The 24,824-nt window shown below is 28.5% G+C and overlaps 2 protein-coding genes across 2 annotated transcripts; both read left to right on the top strand.

Moving 5' to 3' along the window:
- The first annotated feature begins 3,539 nt into the window (after positions 1-3,539).
- LOC115709742 (transcription initiation factor IIB) lies at positions 3,540-7,587 on the top strand. The gene is made up of 7 exons (XM_030637926.2): positions 3,540-4,147; positions 5,524-5,548; positions 6,040-6,169; positions 6,263-6,393; positions 6,586-6,674; positions 6,878-6,954; positions 7,236-7,587. The coding sequence occupies exons 1-7, from the start codon at positions 3,795-3,797 to the stop codon at positions 7,367-7,369; spliced, it is 939 nt and encodes a 312-aa protein (XP_030493786.1). The 5' UTR covers positions 3,540-3,794; the 3' UTR covers positions 7,370-7,587.
- A 7,063-nt stretch (positions 7,588-14,650) lies between these two features.
- On the top strand, positions 14,651-17,429 carry LOC115711088 (uncharacterized). The gene is made up of 2 exons (XM_061112305.1): positions 14,651-14,678; positions 16,855-17,429. Exons 1-2 carry the CDS (start codon positions 14,651-14,653, stop codon positions 17,427-17,429), a joined length of 603 nt encoding a protein of 200 aa, XP_060968288.1.
- Positions 17,430-24,824: the final 7,395 nt, after the last annotated feature.

The raw sequence follows: 24,824 nt of genomic DNA, 5'->3' as shown, positions 1-24,824 counted from the left end.
GTTTTGATATATTCCTTATTTGTTTCAACATCAATAATTTTTTAGTTAGATTTGTTTTCATAATTGTGTATGTTATATTCCATTTATAAATTTTTAGAAATTTCTTGATCCTTTATAGTTTATAGTATTGAAAATAGTATTTAAATAGTTACTTACTATTAAGAAAAAATAATCATATAAGCAATATATTTTAAACTTATTTTCGGTATTGTAAAACTATTTAATTTTTTAAAAAAAATTACTAGTAGTCTTTTTTATTTTTGAATGGTACGAGTAGTCTTAAATATGCATGATCTAATTAAATTTTTAGACCAGATTAGTCTATATATATACTAAAACGATCCTTTAGGGAGTGGAGTGTAAAAACAATTACTCAAAAAGTTATGGAAAGACACCTATTATTTGAAAAAAAAAAATGGGTTAATTTCACAAATGCACAAAAACAACAAAATACAGTTTCATGGAATTTTGAACATTTTTATAATTTTATTTACATAAAATACGGTATTTTTATGTTGAAATTTTGTTCATTTGTTGTTAATTTTTTGTTATATGTATGTTATTTTTTGTTGTTATTTTGATGTTATTTTGATGTTACTTTTATGTTGTTTTCTTGTTGATTTTATGTTGTTTTCATGGTATTTTTTGGAAAACTGTAAAAATATAAAAAAACATTCTTTGAACGTAAAAATGTAAATATTTTACAAAAAATGGTGGCTTATGTAATTATTCCAAAAAAAATTATGTTAAATTATTATTTTTTAATATATATATATTTTATACTTTTCAATAATATTGGATCATGTTTCCATAATAATTATTTTATTTAAAATTAATCTATATATTTTTCTATTTTTTTTATTTTTTTTTGAATTATTTTTTTAATTTTTTTAATAATATTGTAATTTTGATATCATGCCCTATAGCTTAGTCTTTGAGATTGTTAATATGACCTAAGAGGTGAGGAATAGATTTGTACCACGTGATTCTCTTTTTTAGTTATAAAAAAAAAATAAATAAGAATATTGTAATTTTTTGTAGAAAAAAATATAGGAGGAGAATTTTTTTTTTTTTTTGAAAATTAGTGTTCATTCAACAAAAGAAGATTAGACCTCATGATCATTACAAATAGGGGTGGGCATCATCCAATCCAATCCAATTGAACCGAACCGATCCAATCCAATCCAATTACAAAAAGTTGGATATCCAATTACAATTGGATTGGATTGGATGCTAAAAGTTGGATTCTAATTGGATTGGATCGGTTATTGGATGCCAATCTCAAAATCCAATTAAAAATCGATCCAATCCAATTACATTTATATATATTAAAAAATTATTTATATAATAAAAAATATTGAAAAATATAATAAATATTTATTAGATTTTTATTAGATTTTTTTTGTATGTTGAATTTGTAACACTTGATTGTTTAGTGTATTTATTTTCATGATGTTTTGTTCTATTTTATTATTTAAAAATATTATTATTTTAATTATTTAAAACTTTTAGCTACAATACACTTGTAAGAATAGTATATTTATGAAGTATTAAACTTAAATAAAAAGTGATACTTAGTTTTTTACGTATTTTTCTTTATATTTTAAGCTAATATTGAAATTTAGGTGTGTAATTGGATATCCAATTAAAAAACCGATCCAATCCAATTAGTAATTGGATTGGATTGGATTGGATTCTGAGGTCTAATTGGATTGGATCGGATGATGATTTTCCAAATCTAATTACTAATTGGATTGGATCAGATGAGGAAAAAAAGGTTGGATTGGATCGGATGCCCACCCCTAATTACAAATAATAATATATAGAATAGTTAACACATCTACTATACCAGTTAAATTTTGAGCATAAATTCACTTAGCTGAACTGCATTATTGCAAAAACTAAGAATAAAAATAAAATTACAACTCAAAAAATACTTAGGGAGACTATTACAATTCAATACATAATTATCAATACTCCAATTCCGTAAGAGGAGAAAATTAATACAATACAAATTAAACCTAAGGTGATAGAAATTTTTATCCGTACCAAATTATGCACTTTAAAGTTTTTAAGTTATTAAAAATTTATCTCAGAACTTTTGTAAAAAAAAAAAGAAGAAAATTGTCTCAGAACTATTGAGATAGTTAGAATAAATGACTTTTGTCTAATTTTACTAACTAAAGTTTAACATAAATGAAAGTTCAGGTGACACAATTTAGTAAATATCAACATTTGAGGACACAACTTAATACTTAGACAATCACCCCCACACTAGTAAAATTGAACATAATTGGAAAAAAAAAACTCTCAAATCTAACAATATCAATAAGAATTTTTTTTTTTCACAACCTAAAAGTTTCAAGGGATATCATTTTGAGTAAGGGTGTTCATAAAATACCCAATACAATTCAATCGGCACAATCTAATTCTAGCCGCAAAGTGCGATTGAATTAGATCGGTTACTTTTACATATTAATCAATATTCAATTTGCACAAGTACAGATTTTAAATTTTTCAATCAACATCCCATCCGCAGATATTCATATATATATATTTAAAAAAAATTTTATATATACATTAATATTTTAATATAAAAAATAATAATTTAAAAATACAATAAATTTGATATAAATATATTTTTAAAATTTAAATATTTATTCTATTTTTATTTATAAGAAAAATATAATCTAAAATAAAATTAATTATTTCTTTATATACATACACTTATTTTTTCTTTCTTTCAATTTATTAATTCTGTTATATTTATTTTAATTTGTTGTTGAAGACATAAAATAACAATATAAAATAAATTCATTATTAAAAAATAAACCAATCTAAACGAATTACATTGAATCCAAAATTTAAAATAAATAATGCTGATTAGATTAAATGGAAATTATTTTATATATTATTTTTTTTATTTTTTTTTTTTTTTTTACAGTTTGAGTTACTCGATTAGTTTCTATGTGAGTTACTATGCGAATTTGGATTACGATTTAAGAATATGTGAACTTTTATAAAAATAAAAAAAAAATTACTTTAAAGTGTAAAAATAAAAAAACATGAACACACCTAATAATGCGACAGAAATATTTAGGGTAAATACTATTTTAGATCCTGTATTTTGCAAAAGTTACTAATTGGACCTTTTGTTTTTAAAATGACAAAGTGGACTTGTTAAATGGTAAAAATAGGACCCTGAACTCAATTTTCAATAATTTAATTTTTAATATAATCAACTTTAAGACAATTTCTAACTCAAATAAATACAGAAAATATAACTAGTTTTGTCATAACATCTTTCGATCAGATTATTATTAAGTTTTATTGTGATAAAAAATTAATTTAGGGTCTTATTTATACAATTTTAAAAAATACAAGATCTATTTTGTAATTTAATAAAGGAGAGAGTCTAATTGATAATTTTTATAAAACACAAAGTCCAAAATAATATTTACCGAAATATTTATGGGAGGTGGGAGTAGAAGAAAGCCTATATCCAAACAAACACAAGTAAAGCACAAAACCTCCGTGACTTTCCTACCGAGTCAGAAAAAGAGAGAGAGAGTTTGTCTATAAATACCCCTTTCCTTCTCATACTCTGTTATTACATTTACTTTCATTCTTCTCTCTCTTCTCAAAACCCCAAACCAAAATCCCCAAAAGAAGAAGAAGAAGAAGAAAGATTATTCTTCCCAATACAATTTTCTCGACAAAATTTGTTATATTATTGTTTTCTTTTCTGCCAAACACTCTTGAAAGTTTACTTTTTTGGGGGAAAAGAAAAAAAAATGTCTGATGCGTTTTGCTCCGATTGCAAGCGCCAGACAGAGGTGGTTTTCGACCACTCGGCTGGGGACACCGTTTGTTCAGAGTGTGGACTTGTTCTTGAATCTCACTCCATTGATGAAACCTCTGAGTGGCGTACTTTCGCTAATGAGTCGGGAGATAACGACCCTGTACGTGTTGGTGGACCCACGAACCCTCTTCTTGCTGATGGTGGGTTGTCTACTGTGATCGCTAAGCCTAACGGCGCTAGCGGTGAGTTCTTGTCTTCTTCTCTTGGTCGGTGGCAGAATCGTGGGTCTAATCCGGATCGGGGTTTGATCCTTGCGTTTAAGACCATTGCTACCATGTCTGATAGGTAAGAGGGCGGCGGCGGAGGTGTGTGTGTGGTTTTTGAACAGAAAATATTACAAAAGTTAAAAATTTGAAATTGGAATGGTTTGGTTTGGTGTTAAAAGTTAGGTTTTGAATTGTGTTTGTGCGAAGGGTGAAAGGCGGTGGAAATCTTGGAATTGGATTTTGGGTTTTCTTTTTTATGATTTGAGTTTGGATCGGATATGTGGGGTTTCATTGTTTAGCAGGTTTATTAGAACAGAAGATTGTCTAGTCCAATGCGTATTGACATATCGATAGCTGAGAATTTGAATGATTTTCTAATATGCTTAAATTGAATGAATAAGGTCATTTGAGGTATAATCATAAAGTATCCAACACTTCTTAGTTAGCCCTGGCAGAGACATCTGAGTGTTGCAAATTGGAAGAACAATAGGGAATGAATTCTGTCATTTTGTTATTTTGTTTTGCTGTTTAGCCCGTGTAATGGATTTTGAAATTCTAGTGCAGTGTAGTGCTGTAGCAAATGTGAGTCATGTGGTGGTTTGGATTTTGGTAAGTTTCTTATGCTATTTTTGCACTTGTGTTTGTTATGTATGGCAGTGGTGAGAAATTTTGGGACAGTTAGTTAATATTTTAGAAGTTGAGACTTGGGAGCTAGTTGTAGTGATGTTTGTCTTAGGCTTTAACACATTGCATTTATTTTTCTTTTACATACAATGAACATTAGAAGTGTACCATTTAGTCTACTGAGGTTCTTCAAACTAGTTGAGTGAATTCTTAGTGCCAGTTTGAATTAGTTATGAACTCTAGAATTGGATTTTGTTAAGTTTCTTATGCTACAATTTGCATTTGTGCTCGTTAGGTGTGAAGATGCTGGGGGAAATTTTCTAGATTTTTAATTTCTTTTTTGTTGAATGGTCGGACTTTGGAGCTAGTTGCAGCATCATTTTTCTTGGGTTTTAAACCATCAAATTTATTTTTCCTTTCCACTCTTTATTACCTTATGGTGATTCCATTTGACTTGGGTTCTTCAAATAATTTGAGTAAATTTTCGGCGGTAGTTTGAATTGGTTTAGAAGTTTAGAATTGGGTTGTTCGAGTATGAATTTCAGCAATACCAAACCAATTTACTGGAGTTGATGCCATGCTGTTCTTTTTCTTTAATTCAGCTAAGAAAGAAACGGGTCTAGTGTGCTTGAAAATAATAAGGACAATATATTTGAAAACACCATTTTATTATCCTTATTATTATTATTTTTGGGTAGCATTACATAGTTGCTTATGAAATGTATTATTCACATGTTTATATACATGGCATATGTCGTATAGGTTTCTGTTTCATCGATGTTTTATAGCATGCACAACACAAAGAAACTGATGTATTAACACTTCTTGCAGGTTGGGCCTTGTAGCAACCATCAAGGTATGCTATTTGCTTTGGTCTTTGTTACATATGCAACTATATGGAGGATTACATTGTTCGTGCATCTACATACATGCTTTCAGATAATATGTAGTACATCTAAATTCTAATTTTGTGCTGTTCTGCTTGTATCAGAAGCATTGTAATCTTTTATGTGTATGGTATTCATGATTTAAACAACATTCTATAGTCATGTGTTTGATAGGAAGGTAAGGCCATAGCCAAACCTTGTTTTGCATTTGTAGACCATTCATTGGTATTTTTTATACTTGGATATAAAACAATGTTGAAGGATTTTGTAGTAGTAACTAATATATGCTGTATTAATATGAAAATGTGACAAATTGTCATTTATTAACTGTCTGCACAGTTTGCATATATTGATCAATAATAGTTGAGTTGAATTGTACTTTTTTGTTGCTGTTGTTGTTGTTGAATCTCTTAATCCTCCATATGATTTTATTGTTCTGTTCCTTTATTTAATTTTGTAGGATCGAGCTAATGAGATTTATAAGAGAGTCGAGGATCAAAAATCCAGCAGGGGAAGAAATCAGGATGCATTGTTGGCGGCTTGCCTATACATCGCCTGTCGACAAGAAGACAAACCACGAACTGTAAAGGGTACAGCTTATGATTCTTTTAACATCTGGATGCTTCCTTAAAAAAATCTATGCTTTGTCTATGAGCTTCGCTGAACGTGTGGATTTCGAATAGAAATTTGCTCTGTTGCCAATGGAGCAACAAAGAAGGAAATTGGCCGAGCAAAAGAATACATTGTGAAACAGCTGGGATTGGAGAAGGGTCAGACAGTGGAGATGGGTACAATACATGCTGGGGACTTCATGGTAAGAATTTTATTTAAATTTCTTTCCAAAGTTTAGAATAGGTAAGCAATCTTTTTGTGCCTTCAAAAAAAAAAAAAAAGAAGAAAAAAGTGGGGTTTGTACTCTGTGTATAGTAAACATATCTTATATACTATTTCAGTTTTCATTTCCAATTCTTGCACTGACACAATAAATTGTAACGATAATGTTCAGAGGCGATTCTGCTCCAATCTTGGTATGAACAATCAAGCTGTTAAAGCTGCCCAAGAAGCTGTCCAGAAGTCAGAAGAATTTGATATAAGGTGAAAGAAATGTAGACTCGTGCATTTGAAATATTGTGCATGACATGTAGATTGTTAAATTCTCTTGCTTAGCAGGTTACTATGAATGAAGCTTGCACTTTTTGTTGCTCCCAAGAGTTAATGAACTATGCGAAGTATTTGATATTCTGAGTTTTTGTACTATATCATGAGTGTGACCTTTTTTTCTCATCCCCAATTTGCAGGAGGAGCCCTATATCTATTGCAGCAGCTGTTATCTACATCATAACTCAGCTCTCAGATGATAAGAAGCCTCTTAAAGGTTCAAATATCCTCTCACTCTTGTTAATCAAAATTAAAAATGGATCGAATTCTCTTGTACTGATTTAAATCTTTGAAAGATGGGTTGTCATGAATCATTTGATAGTTTCTGTTTCAAGTGATTACATGGTTAAAATGTGATATAAACTATCTTGGGTAGTTCTTAGTTTTCTCAATATATTGTTCTTGCAACTAAAGGGAACTCGGGTGCCATAACAAACATATTGTTGCAAGCAACTGCCTAGCAAATTTATGCATTTGATTTGAGAAATGTGCATGCAGATATCTCTGTTGCTACCGGGGTGGCCGAAGGAACAATCAGAAATTCGTACAAAGATCTGTACCCTCATGTATCGAAGATTATACCGAACTGGTATGCCAAGGAAGAGGATCTCAAGAACCTCTGCAGCCCTTGAATGATGTAATAAATAGCTCAAAGAAGACGCGGGAAATATACAGATGACTCTGAATAGTTTTTGAGAGTTGAACTGTTTTTGATTGTAGTGAAACGTTCAACATACAGTGGCGAAATATTTTTATCTTACTGTTTTTTTTTCATAGTAATTTTACAGCTGAAAATTTTATTATCTGCTTAAAACTAGCAACAATAATTCAATATATTTCTATTTTTTTATTTGATGCACCAAATTTTATATGACTGCATATGCTTTTCACTTCTCTAAAAACCATCTTCTGTACACTTTTGATAGATTAGATTGCTTGTATGAAGAGCACTTAAAGTCATCACTTTCACTTGTGATATTTACATGTAGCCTGTTTATGTTGAAACTTTCAACTCTCCAACTGTCTTGATAGACATTCTAATTTTAGTAAAAGTTAGATATTCTATATCATATTTTGCTAATTAAATTAGATCCAATAATAATCAAATATGGCTCCAAATTTTAGGAAGACAAAACTCAAGTGTCATAATTTTGGAGCCAAAAAGTTTTTTTTTTTTTTTTGAGTTATATCGTGTTATTTGTTCTTATAGAATTGGTTTTATTTTAATTATAACTAGTTTGAGTTATTTTGTATTATTTATTTTATTTATTATGTTACAGAACCAGTTATATTTTAATTATAATTGGTTTGAGTTATTTTGTATTATTTTCGTTATGTTATAGAACTGATTCTATTTTTATTTATATATGAGACATATACTTCTGGTAATTTTTTCAGTGATTTTTTTCGGTGATGGTAATTTTTTCAGCGACTTCCGTCGACAGTGACTTTTTCAATAACTTTTTCGACGACACTAACTTATTTATTATTTATTTATGCCATAAAAAAAATAAACTCTAATAATTTTTCCAATATATTATGTAATTTCTACTTTTAAAAATGATATGAAAGACTGTTGTATTTTCAATTTGTTTTTCTATTTTATGTTTAATGTAAAGTGTGGTTCATACAAAATAAAAATGGGCTTTACATAAGTTCAAGCTTTTTCCAAATTAAAAAAAAAAAGCCCAACAACACAATTTCCCACATGAACAATAGGATAAGTTGAAAAATACCATTTTTATTAATCAATTAATCAAATTTACCTCTAATTTTATATTTAATTAAAACATACCTCTTTTTATATGCATTATACTCAAAATACCCTGACATAAGAGAGTCACATAGAAAGTATCTTGAAGTGACAGGGGCAAAATTAGTACAATATTTAAAAAAAGAGGTAAAAATGATAAGACTTTAAAAAAAAAAAGGTAAAAATAAAAAAAGACAATATAAAAAAGGTATAGAGTGTAATTTCCTCTCAACAATAAAATGGTCATAGAGTGTTAAATTAGGATCACAAGGCACCTGTCACCCTACATTTTTTTTTTTTTTTAATTGTGTAGAGTAGGGAACATTTCATTGAAATAATAATTGGAGAGCACAAGCCCGACGTTATTTTACGATTGTCTTTGGGCAAGCTACTTTGAGTAAAGAAATTCGTTCCACTAAATTTGGCACTATTATATTAGGGAAATTTACATAGTATATTAATTTTTGCCATTTTTTTACAAAAATACTGCCAGGCGGTATTTTTTATTTTTTTACTCTGTTTTTTTATAAGTTTCATACTGCTGTATACTGTGTTAAGTTTTCACTGGTATTCTACCGGTGGTTTTTAGTTGTTCTACTGTTGTTTTGAGTTATTCTGTTTGTGTTCTACTCGTGTTAAAAACACAGTATTTTTGAAAAATTTTCTGTGTGACAGTATTTTTGTAAAATTAATCTAAATTCCAGTATTTTTGTAAATTTTCCTTATATTAAGAATATTAGAAATGTTTTGTCCTCTCAGGACCGACCTTGAGTTGAAATGGGCCTGAGGAAAAAACTAATTTTGGGCCCTTATAATAAAAATAAATGATATTTTTAAAAATTATTATAAAAATATATATATTTTAAAAATTACTTTTTTATTTAGGTCCCTGAAATGGGTAGGCCCTAGAAACGTGCCTAACCCACCTTAGCCTAGACCTGTGTCCTCTTTCTCTAATATTTCCCTTTTTCATTATAAGAAATCCTTCAATGGATTAGCCCATTCTTTTACTCTATACATTGTTCTTTTTTTAGATAATGCTAAAATTTCGTGACCGAGTCTCCTCTTGGTCTTTAGTTTTGAATTTTGTATTGATCTTTTGATCTGCTGACTTTGTGCCTTTTAATAGAAATTAATATTCCTTTATTTCAAAAAAATAATAATAATTAGATAATGCAAAAATAATGAAACTATGATAATGATAATATTAAATGTACGCACAACTAATATTAAAAGATTATGGAATAATGATAATTCGGGGAAATTAGAAGATAAACTATGATTTTTATTTTTTTAATTGTGTAGAGTAAGGTTAGTGAAACTTATTGGACAACTAGTTAATTTTTTGAGATGTTCAAACAACTCCTATAAAGAAAGGCTTTCTATGAAGATTTGAAGAAAGATAAGATTTCTCTAATCATTCTTTTAAGGAATAATTACATAAAGCACTATTTTTGTAAAATAATTATATTTTTACGTTCAAAGAATGTTTTTTTTTTTTTTTTACATTTTTACTGTTTTTCAAAAAATAACACGAAAACAACATAAAATCAACAAGAAAATAATATAAAAATAATATCAAAATAACAACAAAAAATAACATATAGATAACAAAAAATGAACAACAAATTAACAAGATTACAACATAAAAAACCGTATCTTCTGTAAATAAAATCAAAAAAATCGTAAAAATGTTTAAAATTCTGTGAAACTGTATTTTTGTTGTTTTTTTTTTATTGTTTTTGTGCATTTGTGAAATTATCCCTTCTTTTAATCGTTTGTCACGTTGCCTTTTTTTTTTTTCTCCAAATCATTTTTTTAATTATTATTTTTCATTATTCTAATTGATGAAAATGTTTGAAGATATAATATAGGAATGAATAAGTAGATAATGTTATATTATTTTATATATCATATAATATTCAAATTAAATAATTTAGTTTGACAAATAATATTTATCAAATTATGTGAATGATGATCTAAAATGATTTATAAATTTTTAATATTAATGATCACAAAGTTTATAACTTGTATTCATTATCGTTTCTTTAAAAATTAGTAAATTAAGTTACTAAATGTAATTAAATGTGATTAAATGGTAGTTATGAAAATATAGTTGTTGATGATTTATTTTTAGGGTTAATTTCACAAAGCACAAAAACAACAAAAAAACAACAAAAATACGGTTTCACAGAATTTTAAATATTTTTACGATTTTTTTGATTTTATTTATATAAAATACGGTCTTTTTATGTTGAAATTTTGTTCATTTGTTGTTAATTTTTTGTTATATGTATGTTATTTTTTGTTGTTATTTTGATGATATTTCATGTTACTTTTATGTTGTTTTCTTGTTGATTTTATGTTGTTTTCGTGTTATTTTTTGAAAAACCGTAAAAATATAAAAAAACATTCTTTGAACGTAAAAATGTAATTATTTTATAAAAAATGGTGCCTTATGTAATTATTCCCTATTTTTACCAATTTATAATAAGCTGTATAAATGATATAAAGTCAATGTGAAATTTTTTGAATTGTTTTGAGTTATTTTGCAAAATGCTGAAAAATAGAAGAACTGGTTGCTAGTTACTAATTTTAAGTATTTTTTTACTACAGGCGACATGTCATTTGACTAACTTTCAACATACACTTTTGAATATTTTGTGAACGTTTTGCTCGGCTCTAACAACTCTCATCACTTCTAAATCAACCATTAAGTTCATAAACGCTCAATTTAATATTAGTAACAGTAAAAAATTTTATTGTGGTCATTCATGTTCAAAAATAAGAGTAAAAACTCTATAAATAGAGGGCATGATTATCTATTTGTGTGTGACTAATTAATTTGAAACACACTAGTTACAACATTGAAACATAGAAACCTTGCGGTTTGCGAGGTTATGGTCATCCTTAGACATTTAGCTAAGCTTATGAGATTTGAAAAATTCTTAGAAGTATTTTTAAAGTTTTTCTAAGATCGCGTTCGGAATGCCAAGAGGGAAGTAGAATTAAGTGTAATTGAAGGTAATTATACAATTTTGAGTATTTGTCAGAGCACATAATTACACTTGTAGGAAATTTACTCTTTTAACCTACACACAATAGAAACAAATCAAGTTTTCTCCAAGGTCAAAATCGACCTTTCACCACTGAGTCAAAGCTCAGTTGACTCCTTTGATTTATGAGTTAAACGACAGAAGCAAACCAAAACGCCAAGTCGTTTGAACTCCACCCCAAATTAACCCTTCGAATCCTCTAGAACCAAACACATGCTCAGAACTCACAAACAAAACTCGAAGACTGCTTCTCAACCCAGAAATCCAATAAATCCCTTCCCAGATCAAAAATAACCCCTAGATCTATACACAAACAGAGATAAAATTGTAAGAGCAAAGAAAAATAGAGAGATTGCACTAGGATTTTATAAAGGTTCCAAATATTGCTGGGTACATCCTCTTCGAGCTCGCCTTAAAAAATAGCCCATTCCACTATAAGATCTTCAAGATCAAAGATTTACAAAGCAAGATTCCAAATCACAGGTACGATTGGTAATCTATTTTTATTTCAGTATTTATTTCTCTCTCTCTCTGAATATTTACTAACTCCTTCTTCTTCCTTTCTCTGTGTATATCTCCTTCTTGGGTTGGATCTCCGAGCCCTAAGCCTAGAGTCCAAGACTTAACCACTGTAAGTCTCTTCCTCTCCAATTTCTTTCTGATCTGTGTTTGAAGTTAAGTATATATGTTTATATAGCCTTAGGGTAGATTGAGATAGCTGAGAGTTAGTTGCAACAGTTTTAACAAACTTTGCAACTTACTACTGGTTCTGACACAGTAGGTTGTTAGAGGCCAAAGGCCACTTGTAGGTATTATACTTTGTAATTCTTGTTGTTGCTTATCTGGACAATATAAGAATATTTTAATTATGGAAATAAATTTTTTATTTAAGGAAATAAATAAATAATTGATTTTCTGATAAATGAATATTTTATATTCATTGAATCTGGACAAAATAAATTATGTAATATTCTATATATGGTTAGATTTCTATATTCATTACCTGATTTGATTTCCTGAATTAATTGTCAAAATATTCTGACAATTAATGTGGCGCAGATACTGATAGAGTATCTCACCTATAAATATAAGGTCTCGGTCCCTGAGCTTCTCACTCATTCTGAATTCATTCAGTAAATTCCATCTAAAGAGAGTTGAGAGAGCGAGGAAGCCCGAACTCCAATACCGAAGCTATCGCAGGGATTAAAGCTCAAAGATCAATGACTGGAGGTATATCGATCTTTCATTGTATATATAATATCGATATGTTTATAGTTTTTCTGCATTACATATCGTTTATATATATGCTATATTTCATATACTATATTATAGTCTAACAGGCAGTGCATGGAGAAATTTATTTTAATAACACTGTATGTAACGTTTGTGTAATTGGAGGAAATTGAGGTCTCAATTACACTGTCAAATTCTCATACTCCCATGAGAATTGGGTGTAATTGTACTTTGTAATTACTAAAAACTTTCAATTTTAAATACATATTAATTAACTATTAAAAAATATTATTTCTTGTGTAATTATTAACTATTTTGCTAAACAAAGCATTAAGAATTCATAAATAATTACCATCTTATATTTTAAAATAGAGTGTAATTACTAGAGTCAATCCTCTAATAATTACACTCCCTAGCTATTAGGGTTTAAGTGTCCATGTATATATATCTAAAAGCAAAAATGTCCTATGATTTCGATTATTTGCAAATAACCGAAGCCATAATTTTTTTTTTTTTTATGTATATATTTATTTTAGTCTGATGGACGACATGGATATAGAGATCGATAGTGTGATTTGGCTGAGAGCACAAATATGAAAATAACAATCCAAAATGATATTAACTCAAAGAAAATGGAACTTAACCAAACAACATTTTTTGATATTAACACAAATCACCACAGTTCTGAAAAATGATACATATATACTGTAGAGAGAGTGTGTAATCGATTCAGCCAAGAGAACCACCTGCAAACAAGAAAAAAATTAGTAAGGACGAAAAAAATAAACTTTGGACCTAGAAATGGCTCACCGACGGTGACGGTGGTTTGGGGCCGTCGGTGGTGGCCTTCGATGTTGGGGTTGGAGCTAAAAATGATGAGAGAGAGAGAGAATCATTTTGTTAAGTGAAAAAGAGAGGTAGAGAGTTGAGAATAATATATATTAGGGCTAGGGTTTCATTAGGGTTATAAGCCAAAGCCCATTTAATAATGCGCGTACCCTACGATTTCAGTTATTTGGGCACGCGCAAATGCAATACCCTATAACTTTAAATAACCGAAGTCATAGGATACACATTGTACCCTATGATATCGATTTTTTCCAAGTTATAGAGTATTTTTTTTTTTATTATAAGAGACGCCTATGCCTTGACTTATTTTTTTATTGCTGAAAAATTTCGAAGCTAAAGTCTAATGTGTGCTAGTTCTCTTAGATTTATTTTTATTTGTATTCCTCCGTATTTCCTCAAGTCATGATGTATACATATATTTTTGCAACTGTTCACGAACTTAATTATGATATACGTATACTTTCATTTCATATCTTTTGCTTTGATTCGTTACAATTATATATTGACAATTTTATATGAATATATATATATATATATATATATATAACGATCCAAGCACTACTATTAATTTATATGTGAAAAAGTGGGTGAAAATTACGTCCCCAAAATGACCAAGAATTTAGAATTTTATTACAAAGAAAGAACAAAAAAAAGGAATTTTAGATTATTTTATTCTTTCGGTTCTCACTGTTCAATTGTATCATACTATTATCTTTCATGTAACAATCACACTTAAATTTTACTAAGCTATGAATATTTGTTACTTATAATACACTTAAATTTTACCCTAATAATTTTTTTTATTTTTTTTTTATTTTGGCCCCCAAGTGTAGGCCCTAAGCACGAGCCTAGTCCGCCTATGCCTAGAGCCGGCCCTGCACATATATATATATAAATATATTTATATATATGTATGTATAAAGGTAAAGAAAGAGGAGAAAGAAGATGTATAGGAGTGGGGCGGTTGACGTACAAATTATGAGTACTATATATATATGCATGGTTATGGGAGGTGACGAACGATGGCCATGACTTTTTTTAGGCTTATAAGTAATTTGTTTTCTAAATTTATGTTCCAATCATACAGTAATTGAATTTAATAATATGATCCAAAATAATGTAAAATATATATAATAAATCAATACATGATCCCATTCTCATTCCCATATATATATAATTATATAATTAGGTGATCCACCTTATCTTTAGTCAAGTATTGGACTATATGTATCTGTATATGTACTTTAATTAGGATCAAAATGTCCATGTTTATATATATATTATAAATTATATACTTGTATACGTCTCTCTCTCTCTATATATATATTTATATATATATTTATATATGTATGTGTCTGCCGCACCTAGACATTTTTGATAATTTATATCATTTATATATATTATAGAATATTTTGTTGACATTCCCTTATTTTTTTTCTTTCTCTGTTATCTATATTCATCTTTCTTTCTATATATGAATATTTCTTTGAATTTTTTTGAGCTTCATGTGATCATGTGCCTTAACATAAAAGAAATATATATATATATATATATTTATATATTTATTGGTACAAAATAAGGTCAACAATAATCACATGGGGTTATTACAAACAAATATTGCTCGAAACAGGGAAAACCTGAGGCTTAGACAACAGCAAAACATAACCCTGAATATATATGTATATATATATATAATATATAAATTGATTATTTGAGAATTAATTATCAATATAATATAAATTGTACATTATTATTTGTAGATTCAGACCCTTTTATGTTTTAATAGAAACACCAGGAAACACTGATATTAATTATTTGCAGCCTTATCTTATAAATGTTCATCTCTTTTGTTATTATAGTTGACAAAAAACCATATTTACTTGGCCATTTAATCGACAACATGCAGGAAATTATGCTTGTATATTTATATATATATATACATGTATACTATATATGTTGTTTGTCATGTGATTATTTTCCAGAAGTAACAATGCTATTATTGTCTTATTGAATCTCAACAGAATACTTAATAAATTAAACAACTTATTATAATAACTAATATTTAATAATATATTTTTATTTTGACTTGATATATACGAAAATTTAATAAATTGATTTTTGATGTAAATATGAAAAAAGGATGTACTTTAATTTGGTACATAATATATATACGAATCATATATTGTCATTCTTTTAGGGTGGTATATATATTGTTATTGATACAATATAAAAGATAATTAATAATAATTTTCATATATTTACCATTTAAAAAAGTTTCATATATTCTAAATTACATTAATTAAATATATATAATACTCAATATTTATATTTTCTTGAGCATTTCAGAGAAAGTTAGTTCTAAACTTAATTAGAAGTTACTGAGTCTAGAGCCGAAAGAAAAATATTCTTTTTAAAAATATATAAAAATATATTTTTAATAATTCTGAAAAAAACTATAGATCCTTACAACAAGGCTTAATAATTTATTTTTTTCATAAGGTCTGATAACTCATAAGTTTATATATACTAGTATATAATAGTAGGTTACCCTCATAAGTTTAATTATTTTTTTTTTTTCAAAAATTATAATTTAGATATATTTAAAACTATCAAAATTAGAATTCAATTAACATCACTACAAAATTTTTTACTTTTAATCACAACAAAACTTGTGACTAAAAGTGATGAAAAAGTTGTGACTAATTATTAATCATCATTTCTATGTTGTGACTAAAAGATTCGTAACTAAATGTATTAGTCACAAAAATTATAATTTGTTGTGACTAAATGTATTTTTAGTCACCATACTTGTTGTGATTAAAACTAAATTAGTGACAACTTTTATCTAAATACTATGTTTTAGTGATCACAAGTAATATTTTATTGTGACTAAAAGTCACAATATAATTTAGTCACAAAATTATTATGTTGTGACTAAAAAGTTATCAGTAAAAGTATCAATTTTTTGTAGTGCATGTACTTTTTAAGATATTTGAGTTTTTTATTCAAAAAAGATATTTGAGTTTTCATTTTGCTAATATATATATTTAAACTTATTATAAATTAATAGGAGAACCTCCTCCAAGAAAGTGTTAAAAAGATAGTGTATTGCTATATATTATAAGCACATTTAAGAAAAAAATACTATTCTAATGGTATTTTAAAAAATATAAAATTTGACATGTGCTAAATAAGTCTGGGTCGGTCAAAAATGTTGTGGCTTTAGCAAGAACTAATCTTGAACAGTGGCTATTTGCTCAAGAGAAAAACTTTTCACCCTTGTCTTTCTCGGTTGGGAATGATGAAGGGGATGAGCAATGGTGTGCCCCTCATGTTGATTATTATAAGATTAATGTTGATGCTGCAACCTTTAGTGACAAACACAGATTCGGCTTTGGTTGGGTTCTTCGTGATGCTAAAGGCTTTGTCATTCAAGCTAGATCGGGTTCAAGGTATGGGGATGTGGAGCCGGGTTTCGCCGAGGCTCTTGGATTGAAGGAGGTTCTTAGTTGGATAAAGATCTCAAACTTCTCTAATGTTACGGTGGAAACGGACAGTCTTGTCACGGTCCAAGCTCTTCGGAGTTCAGTGATTATGGCCTCTCCGTTTGGTAATTGCATTGAGGAGTGCAAAGGTCTTCTTTCTAGTTTGAACAATGTTAATTTTCGTTTTGTTAAACGATCTGCTAACCGTGTTGCTCATGCTCTCGCTCGAGAATCATGGTTATACGCTGATCGTAGTTATTCGGGTAATTCTATCCCGAGTAACATTCTTGATGTAATCGTGCTTGAAATGATTTAATAAAATTCATCTTTTATTCAAAAAAAAAAAAAAAAATTGTACTAAATTTAGTATAAGATTTTACCCAATTAATGTTATTTTTTATTTACTATACAATATCACCAATTATTATGATTTATTAACTTTTAGAAAATTTTAAATTCTTTATTTACCATATTGTTATTATTTAAGCAACAATTTGTGTATCCTCAATATAATTGTATTAAATGACCATATAACAATTTTTTTCTTTACCATTTTTTGTATTGAAGCACAATTATCACTACAAAAACATGACAACTTTTAGTGATAATTTTTAGTTACAATAAATTTTTTGTAACTAAATGTGACTTTTAGTCACAACAAAAAGTTACTCGTGACTAAAACATAATATTCAAATACAAGTTGTCACTAATTTAGTTTTAATCACAATAAATTTTGTGACTAAAAAATACATCTAGTTACAACAAACTGTAATTTTTATGACTAATATATTTAGCCACGAATCTTTCAATAACAACATAAGAATGATGATTCATAATAAATCTAACTTTTTTATTTTTAATCACAAATAATTTTATCGTAATTAAAAATAATTTTTTTTTTTATAGTATATAAATAATGGGCTAAATATAACACTTAATACAAATTTTAAATCTTTCATGGTAGTTATGTAAAAATACAATATGTGACATAAAGATATAGTAGGGTTATAATTAACTTTTATCTTATATGTGCTAAAAGTAAAAAAACTTCCCATAGCAGTTTTAATTAACTTTAATTTGAATTAATCCTAGCTAGCTACCGTTACTACTGAAGTTAATTATTAATTTTGGTAGCAAAGTCATGTCGATCGACCCAGCCTATAATATAATGTCTTTATGTTAATTATGTCATGGAATAGAATAGTAGTGTTCATGGGCATGGCACACACCACACACCACGTGCATGGTGTTGGATCTTCTCCAATTAATACTATACATTTCTATTATATATATACACGAGTATTGTTATTGAGTATTAGCGGTATTTAGTACTTTTTAGATGTATTGTTTTGCGATTATAGTTAGCGATATTCCTTAAAATTATTATATACATTAAATTATATGGAATCCGATACTTACTTACACTACAATAATATTAACAAGGAAGAGGGGTATATATTAGACACCAATAATATTCTTTAACATTCTCAATATATATATTTGCAAAATATTATATACTTAATTATAACAATGTTTAATTTTTAAACAGTATAAGTCATATTATATTCAAATTAATATATATCTATATAACTAGTTAAAAAATAGTGTCATCTAATATTTTAGTGCATATTGTATAATTTATGTGCACATGTAGTATGTTATTGATTAATTTATTATATATTATGTTAAGTATTGAAAATCTTCAACTCATGATTCTACATATATAATATATAAAATAAGTTGAGAATTAATCTTCTTGTTCTCCAGTTCAATTTCCAAAACAAATTGTTCGGTATTTGTATAATTATTTATTGAATTCATTTTAATTTAATAATTACTAACAAGTGATTCTACAATGCACCCCTTAAAAAGAATGTACGGATGCACTCTTGACTTGTTTCGGCATCCAAAATAATTTTTTAATCTAATTTTTTTTCATATTCATGTACGTTATAGTTATTTAAGATAACTTACACAATTTTGAGAAATTTAGAATTATTTACAATATATAGAAAACAATGTTCAAACAGTCTATTTACACGCGTATAAAATAAAATAGTCACGCGTGCAACACACTATTTGAACGTATTTTTTGGCGTGTTAAACTTTTCTAAATTTTTTAAAATTTTGCCGGATGTCTTAAATAACTATAACGTACATGACCATGAGAAAAAATTTAACTAAAAATTATTTCGGGTGCTAAAATAGATAAGGATACTTCAATATATATCCATTTTAAAAGAATGCATTGTAAAATTTCCAATTGCTTTAAATATATTATTAACCATATTCATAAGACAATAACTTCTAAATTAAGAAAATAGTAGAAACAGAATTATATGGTGTGTTTATTACTTATGGAATTAGTGAAATATGTGGGTCCCACGTTAATTTGGGATTGAGGAATGGGATTATTGGCTAAGTTGGTGGGATTGCTACTCACATTCTTTTAAAATTATGAAATGTAATTTTTACTATTTTTTAATTAAAAAATATTCAAATAAAATTTTAATAAAAGATATTTTTTAAACTTAAAATAATCTACTCCGATTCTAAAGTAATATCAATAAGAGAATACCGCTTATTCTGATTCTAATTCCTACAAGTCAAGTAAATAACTTATTCTGATTTCAATTAATCGATTAAGGGTCAGGCTTGGCCTTGGACATAAGCGGGCTAAGCTTGTGCTTAAGGCCCACCTAGCTCAGGAGCCACCGATTTTGGATTGCCGCTTTATTAATCACGTGTGATTTTATCACCGCATAAAAAAAAAAAATACTATATTTTTTCTCTAAATAAGGATTCAAATATATATATTTTTTTTGGTATGATACACTAAATTTCAAAACCTGTTCTATGAAGAGTGAATCTATTCAGTTTCAGTTAATGTTTTACTAAGTCGAATTAAAGATAACAAATAAAAAATCGTTTCGATGATATTGATAAACTCTATTGGATTTAGAGATATTGACGGCTAAACCACCTGAAGTTTACAGTTTGTAACACTTAACCACAAAAACTAAATTTTTGGCGGCTAAACTACCTAAACCCTGGTTCCGTTTTTCTCTGCACACCTCCGTCCAAAAATCGCAGTTAAGTACCACGGTGGACTGTCCACGTGTACACACTTGTACACGTGGCAAATTTTTAGTGGTCCACGTAATTATACTAAAAATAATTAAAAAAAAAACAATTTATAAAAATTTTAAAAAAATCTTTTTTTTTCTTTTTTGTTTTTCTCTTTTTCTTTTTTTTTTTCTTTCTATTTCTCTTTCTCTTTCTTCTCGATCCCCTAACCCTTCTTCTTCTTCTTCTTCTTCTTCTTCTTCTTCTTCTTCTAGCCATGGCCGGCCTTCTAGCAATACAAACACCTGGAAGACCAGAAGAGTGAGCGTAACCCTCAGCCGCAAAGATACCACCCTGCTCGTGTCGAGAGAGGACATTTTGAATGCTGCTGGACCTGGTCAGAGCTTGGTGGATCTCCATGGAAGCACCACCTGGGTAAGCGAAGACGTCTGTAACACCTTCGCGCTCGAAGGCTTCGACGAGGACATCTGCGCCTTTTCGTGTCTCGTCAGGACCAAATCGGGAGACGAAGGTGTCGGTGTCGGAGGAAATGGTGGTGGGGGTTGGGGTTGTTACGGCAGAGGAGGAGGCTAGCAGAGGAAGAGGAGGGCTAGGGTTTCGGTTGGGGGATTTGGTCTTGCACGCAGCAAAAGAAGAAGAAGAAGAAGAAAAGAAAAAAAAAAAAGAAAAGAAAATATTTTATTTTTTTTTATAATTTATAGTAATTTTAATTTTTTTTTTGATTTTTTAATTTTTTTAAATATTTATAATTATTTTTTAAAACTAATATTACGTGGACCACTAAAAATTTGCCACGTTTACAAGTGTGTACACGTGGACAGTCCACCGTGGCACTTAAATGTGATTTTTGGACGGAGGTGTGCAGAGCAAAACGGAACCAGGGTTTAGGTAGTTTAGCCGCCAAAAATTTAGTTTTTGTGGTTAAGTGTTACAAACTGTAAAGTTCAAGTGATTTAGCCGCCAATATCCCATTAAATTTATAAAGATATATATATATATTATTTTAATAATATTTATAACAGAATAAAAAAAAAAGCATATATATACACATGCATGTATATAATATGCGTGTTTGTACACCAATCAAAGTTTAGATAGATAGATACAAGCGTTTCTATGCATATATCTCATTTAATTAACTCATCACATATCATCCTCTTAGTTCAAAAATATTTGACTCTATTAAAGACCTAAATTATTTATTTATTAGGATTTCAGTCGTTTTCTTCAACCATAAACATACGTTATATGTATATATTACAGAAAATCTTGGTAATTAAATTATACATATATATGAAATTAACAGGTAGTGACATTCTTGTTTCTATAGTCACTAATATTATATGTATTTTTTTAGTATATTTTTACTTTTTCAGTACATATATGAACTGTATTTTGTTTTTCTTACGACACATAATTATTTTGATTTTTATATATACAGACGTATAAGATATGTTGTTTAATTAATCTTATGGGTATTCTAAATTATATATAATTTTTGGAAAATTTGTGCCAACTTCGTATAACTATATATGAATCAAAATTATCAGACATAATTAATTATTGAGCATTGCTATTAGCTACTAGTGGTGTCTAGCACCTTTGCGACATGTCGCGTTGCGATTGGCTAGCGATATTCCCTAAAATCTATTATATTAAATTATATGGGACCCGATACTTATTTAGACCAATAGCGATATTGACACATATGAAGGTGCTAGACACCACTAGTACCCTTTAACATTTCTCTTAATGATTAGTAAAGTTATTAGATCTACAGGCGATTGGGAGAAAATTATTATGAATAAATTAATTTTGGGGAGAAGCAAGTTATAAATAAATGAACACCACTGGTTAGCGATATTTTTTACAATTTATTTTTTTAATTTATATGACACCCGCTATTTAATTAGGAAAATTTGATTTTCTATACTTAAAATACCTTAATATTTTATTCTTAAACCAATACATTTCAAACTAATAAAAATATGACACTTTTATCTAAAACCCAAAAATACCCCTCTCATAACTCAACCCCATCTCTCTCTCTCTCTGCTCGTCAACAACCCAAACTGAACCACAACCCAAACCCCCCCTCACCACCGTCCACAACCCAAACCCCACCTCACCACCGCCCACAATGCCGGCCCCTCACCACCGTCCACAATGCTGGCCCCCTCCCAAACCAAAACCGATCTCCCACCGCCGGCCCCCTTTTTTTTTGTCATTTTTTTGTGTGATATATGTTTTGGAGTATTGATAGGTATTGACTTTAGGGTTATAATGTACAATGTATGTGTTTATGTGTGCACTGTGAGTTTTGTTAGATTTAGGTTCGATTTTAGGTTCAGATGTGGGATTTGGGAAAATTGCAGTTTGGGGAGACGATGGCCCGATGGGGGGGGGGGGGGTCCGATGCTTGCGAGTTGGGAAAAAAATTGGGTTGGGGTCCGATGGGGAGGTCCGATGGGGTCCGACGGGTCTGATGGGGGGTCTGATTGGGCCCGATGGGGGGGGGGGGTCCGATGCATATGCGGGTTGGGAAAAAATTGGGTTGAGTTATGAGAGGGGTATTTTTGGGTTTGAGATAAAAGTGTCATATATTTTTTAATTTGAAATGTATTGGTTTAAGAATAAAATATTAAGTTTTTTTAAGTATAGAAAATCAATTTTTCCTTTAATTATACTAATAGTAGTATGATAAAAAAGATACTTAACACTAATAATACTCTTCAGCAATTGTCTAAATAAATATATATAATTTTTTTTTTTTAAAAAAAATATTTAATATATATAAAAATTTGTACATTTTTTGGGGAGAGCTGTAGCCTGTAGCCTCATATTCTACAAGTGCCTTTGTTATTAGAGCTAACTTAACCTAACAAAATTGACTTATTAAGTGAGATTTACCATTGAAAATTGCTATTGGGTACTAGTGATATTTATCACTTTCTAGACATATCACTTTACAATTAATAAGCGATACTTCTTAAAAATTATTATATTAAATTATATAAGACCTGATACTTAATTGCGCTAATAGTAATATTGACAAGTAAGGGGGTGCTAGACACCACTCACTATAAAAAAAAGATATTTTTTAGTCACAACGTAAAAATAACAATTTATAATTAGTCACAAATTTTTTATTACTAATAGTAAATTTTTTTATAGTAATTGATGTATTTTAACATTTTTCTTTGCCATTATTTTATTAAGTGATTAGGTATATATCACCAATGGAGGACTCTAATAATAATGTTAAAAATAACCAATATTATATTGGCCTATATATAGTGAAAATATAATTAGATTTAGAGAGAATTTTGTATGTGAAAAAAATTGTATTAAAGTTTTTTGTTAAAGAGGTTGTGTGGTTGAAGCAAGTTGAAGGCGTAACATGTTTGTCTTGCATGCTTCATTTCATTGGATGTTTTCCTTATTTAGCTATGTCACATTTATAACCGTCGCAGCTTTCTTAACAAATAATCAAACTACTCTTCCTCTCTTTCTATAGGGTGATTCTAGCACCTCTATAAAAGAGATGTACTGATACACCCTTAACTTGTTTTGGCATCCAGAAAAATTTTTTAGTCTTATTTTTTTTCATATTCATGTAAGTTATATCTATTTAAGATATCCTACAAAATTTTGAGAAATTCGGAATAATTTACAATATAGAAAATAATGTTCAAACAGTCTATTTTACACGCGTATAAAATAAAATAATCACGCGTGCAACGCACTGTTTGAACGCAATTTTCGGCGTGTTAAACTTTTTCGAATTTCTTAAAATTTTGCAGGATATCTTAAATAACTATAACGTACATGACTATGAGAAAAAATTTGACGAAAAAATTATTTCAGATGCTAAAACAGATAGGGATGTATCAATATACCCATTTTAAGGGGGTGCATTATAGAATTTTCCCTCTCTATATACCATAGAAAAATTCTACAATACATCTCCTTAAAATGGATGTACTGATGCAACCCCTAACTATTTCGGTATCTATAAGAATGTTTTAGTCTAAATTTTTTCATAGTCGTGTACGTTATAGTTATTTAAGAAATTCTGCAAAATTTTAAGAAATTCGGAAAAATTTAACATGTCAAAAACAGTGTTCAAAGAGTTTGTTGCACGGGTGACTTTTTTATTTTATACGCGTGTAAAATAGACGGTTTAAACATTTATTTTTATATTGTAAATTATTCCAAATTTCTCAAAATTTTGTAAGATATCTTAAATAATTATAACGCACACGACTATGAAAAAATTTAGACTAAAAAATTCTTATAGATACTGAAACATTTAGGGGTTGTATCAGTACACCTATTTTAATGGGGTGTATTGTAAAAGCACCCTATACCATATATATATATAAAAATGGGAAATTCTATAATGCACCCCCTTAAAAGGGGTATATCAATACATCTCTATCTGTTTTAGTATCCGAAATAATTTTTTAGTCAAATTTTTTTTCATGGTCATGTAAATTATGGTTATTTAAGACATCCTGCAAAATTTTAAGAAATTCGGAAAAGTTTAACACGCTGAAAATTGTATTCAAGCAGTGTGTTGTACGCATGACTATTTTATTTTAAACGCGTGTAAAATAGACTG

Source organism: Cannabis sativa, chromosome 3 (genome assembly GCF_029168945.1).
Source record: "Cannabis sativa cultivar Pink pepper isolate KNU-18-1 chromosome 3, ASM2916894v1, whole genome shotgun sequence".
NCBI classification, from domain to species: Eukaryota; Viridiplantae; Streptophyta; class Magnoliopsida; order Rosales; family Cannabaceae; genus Cannabis; species Cannabis sativa.
The sequence above is the reverse complement of the archived record's forward strand: the minus strand, read 5'-3'. Positions and strand labels throughout refer to the sequence as shown.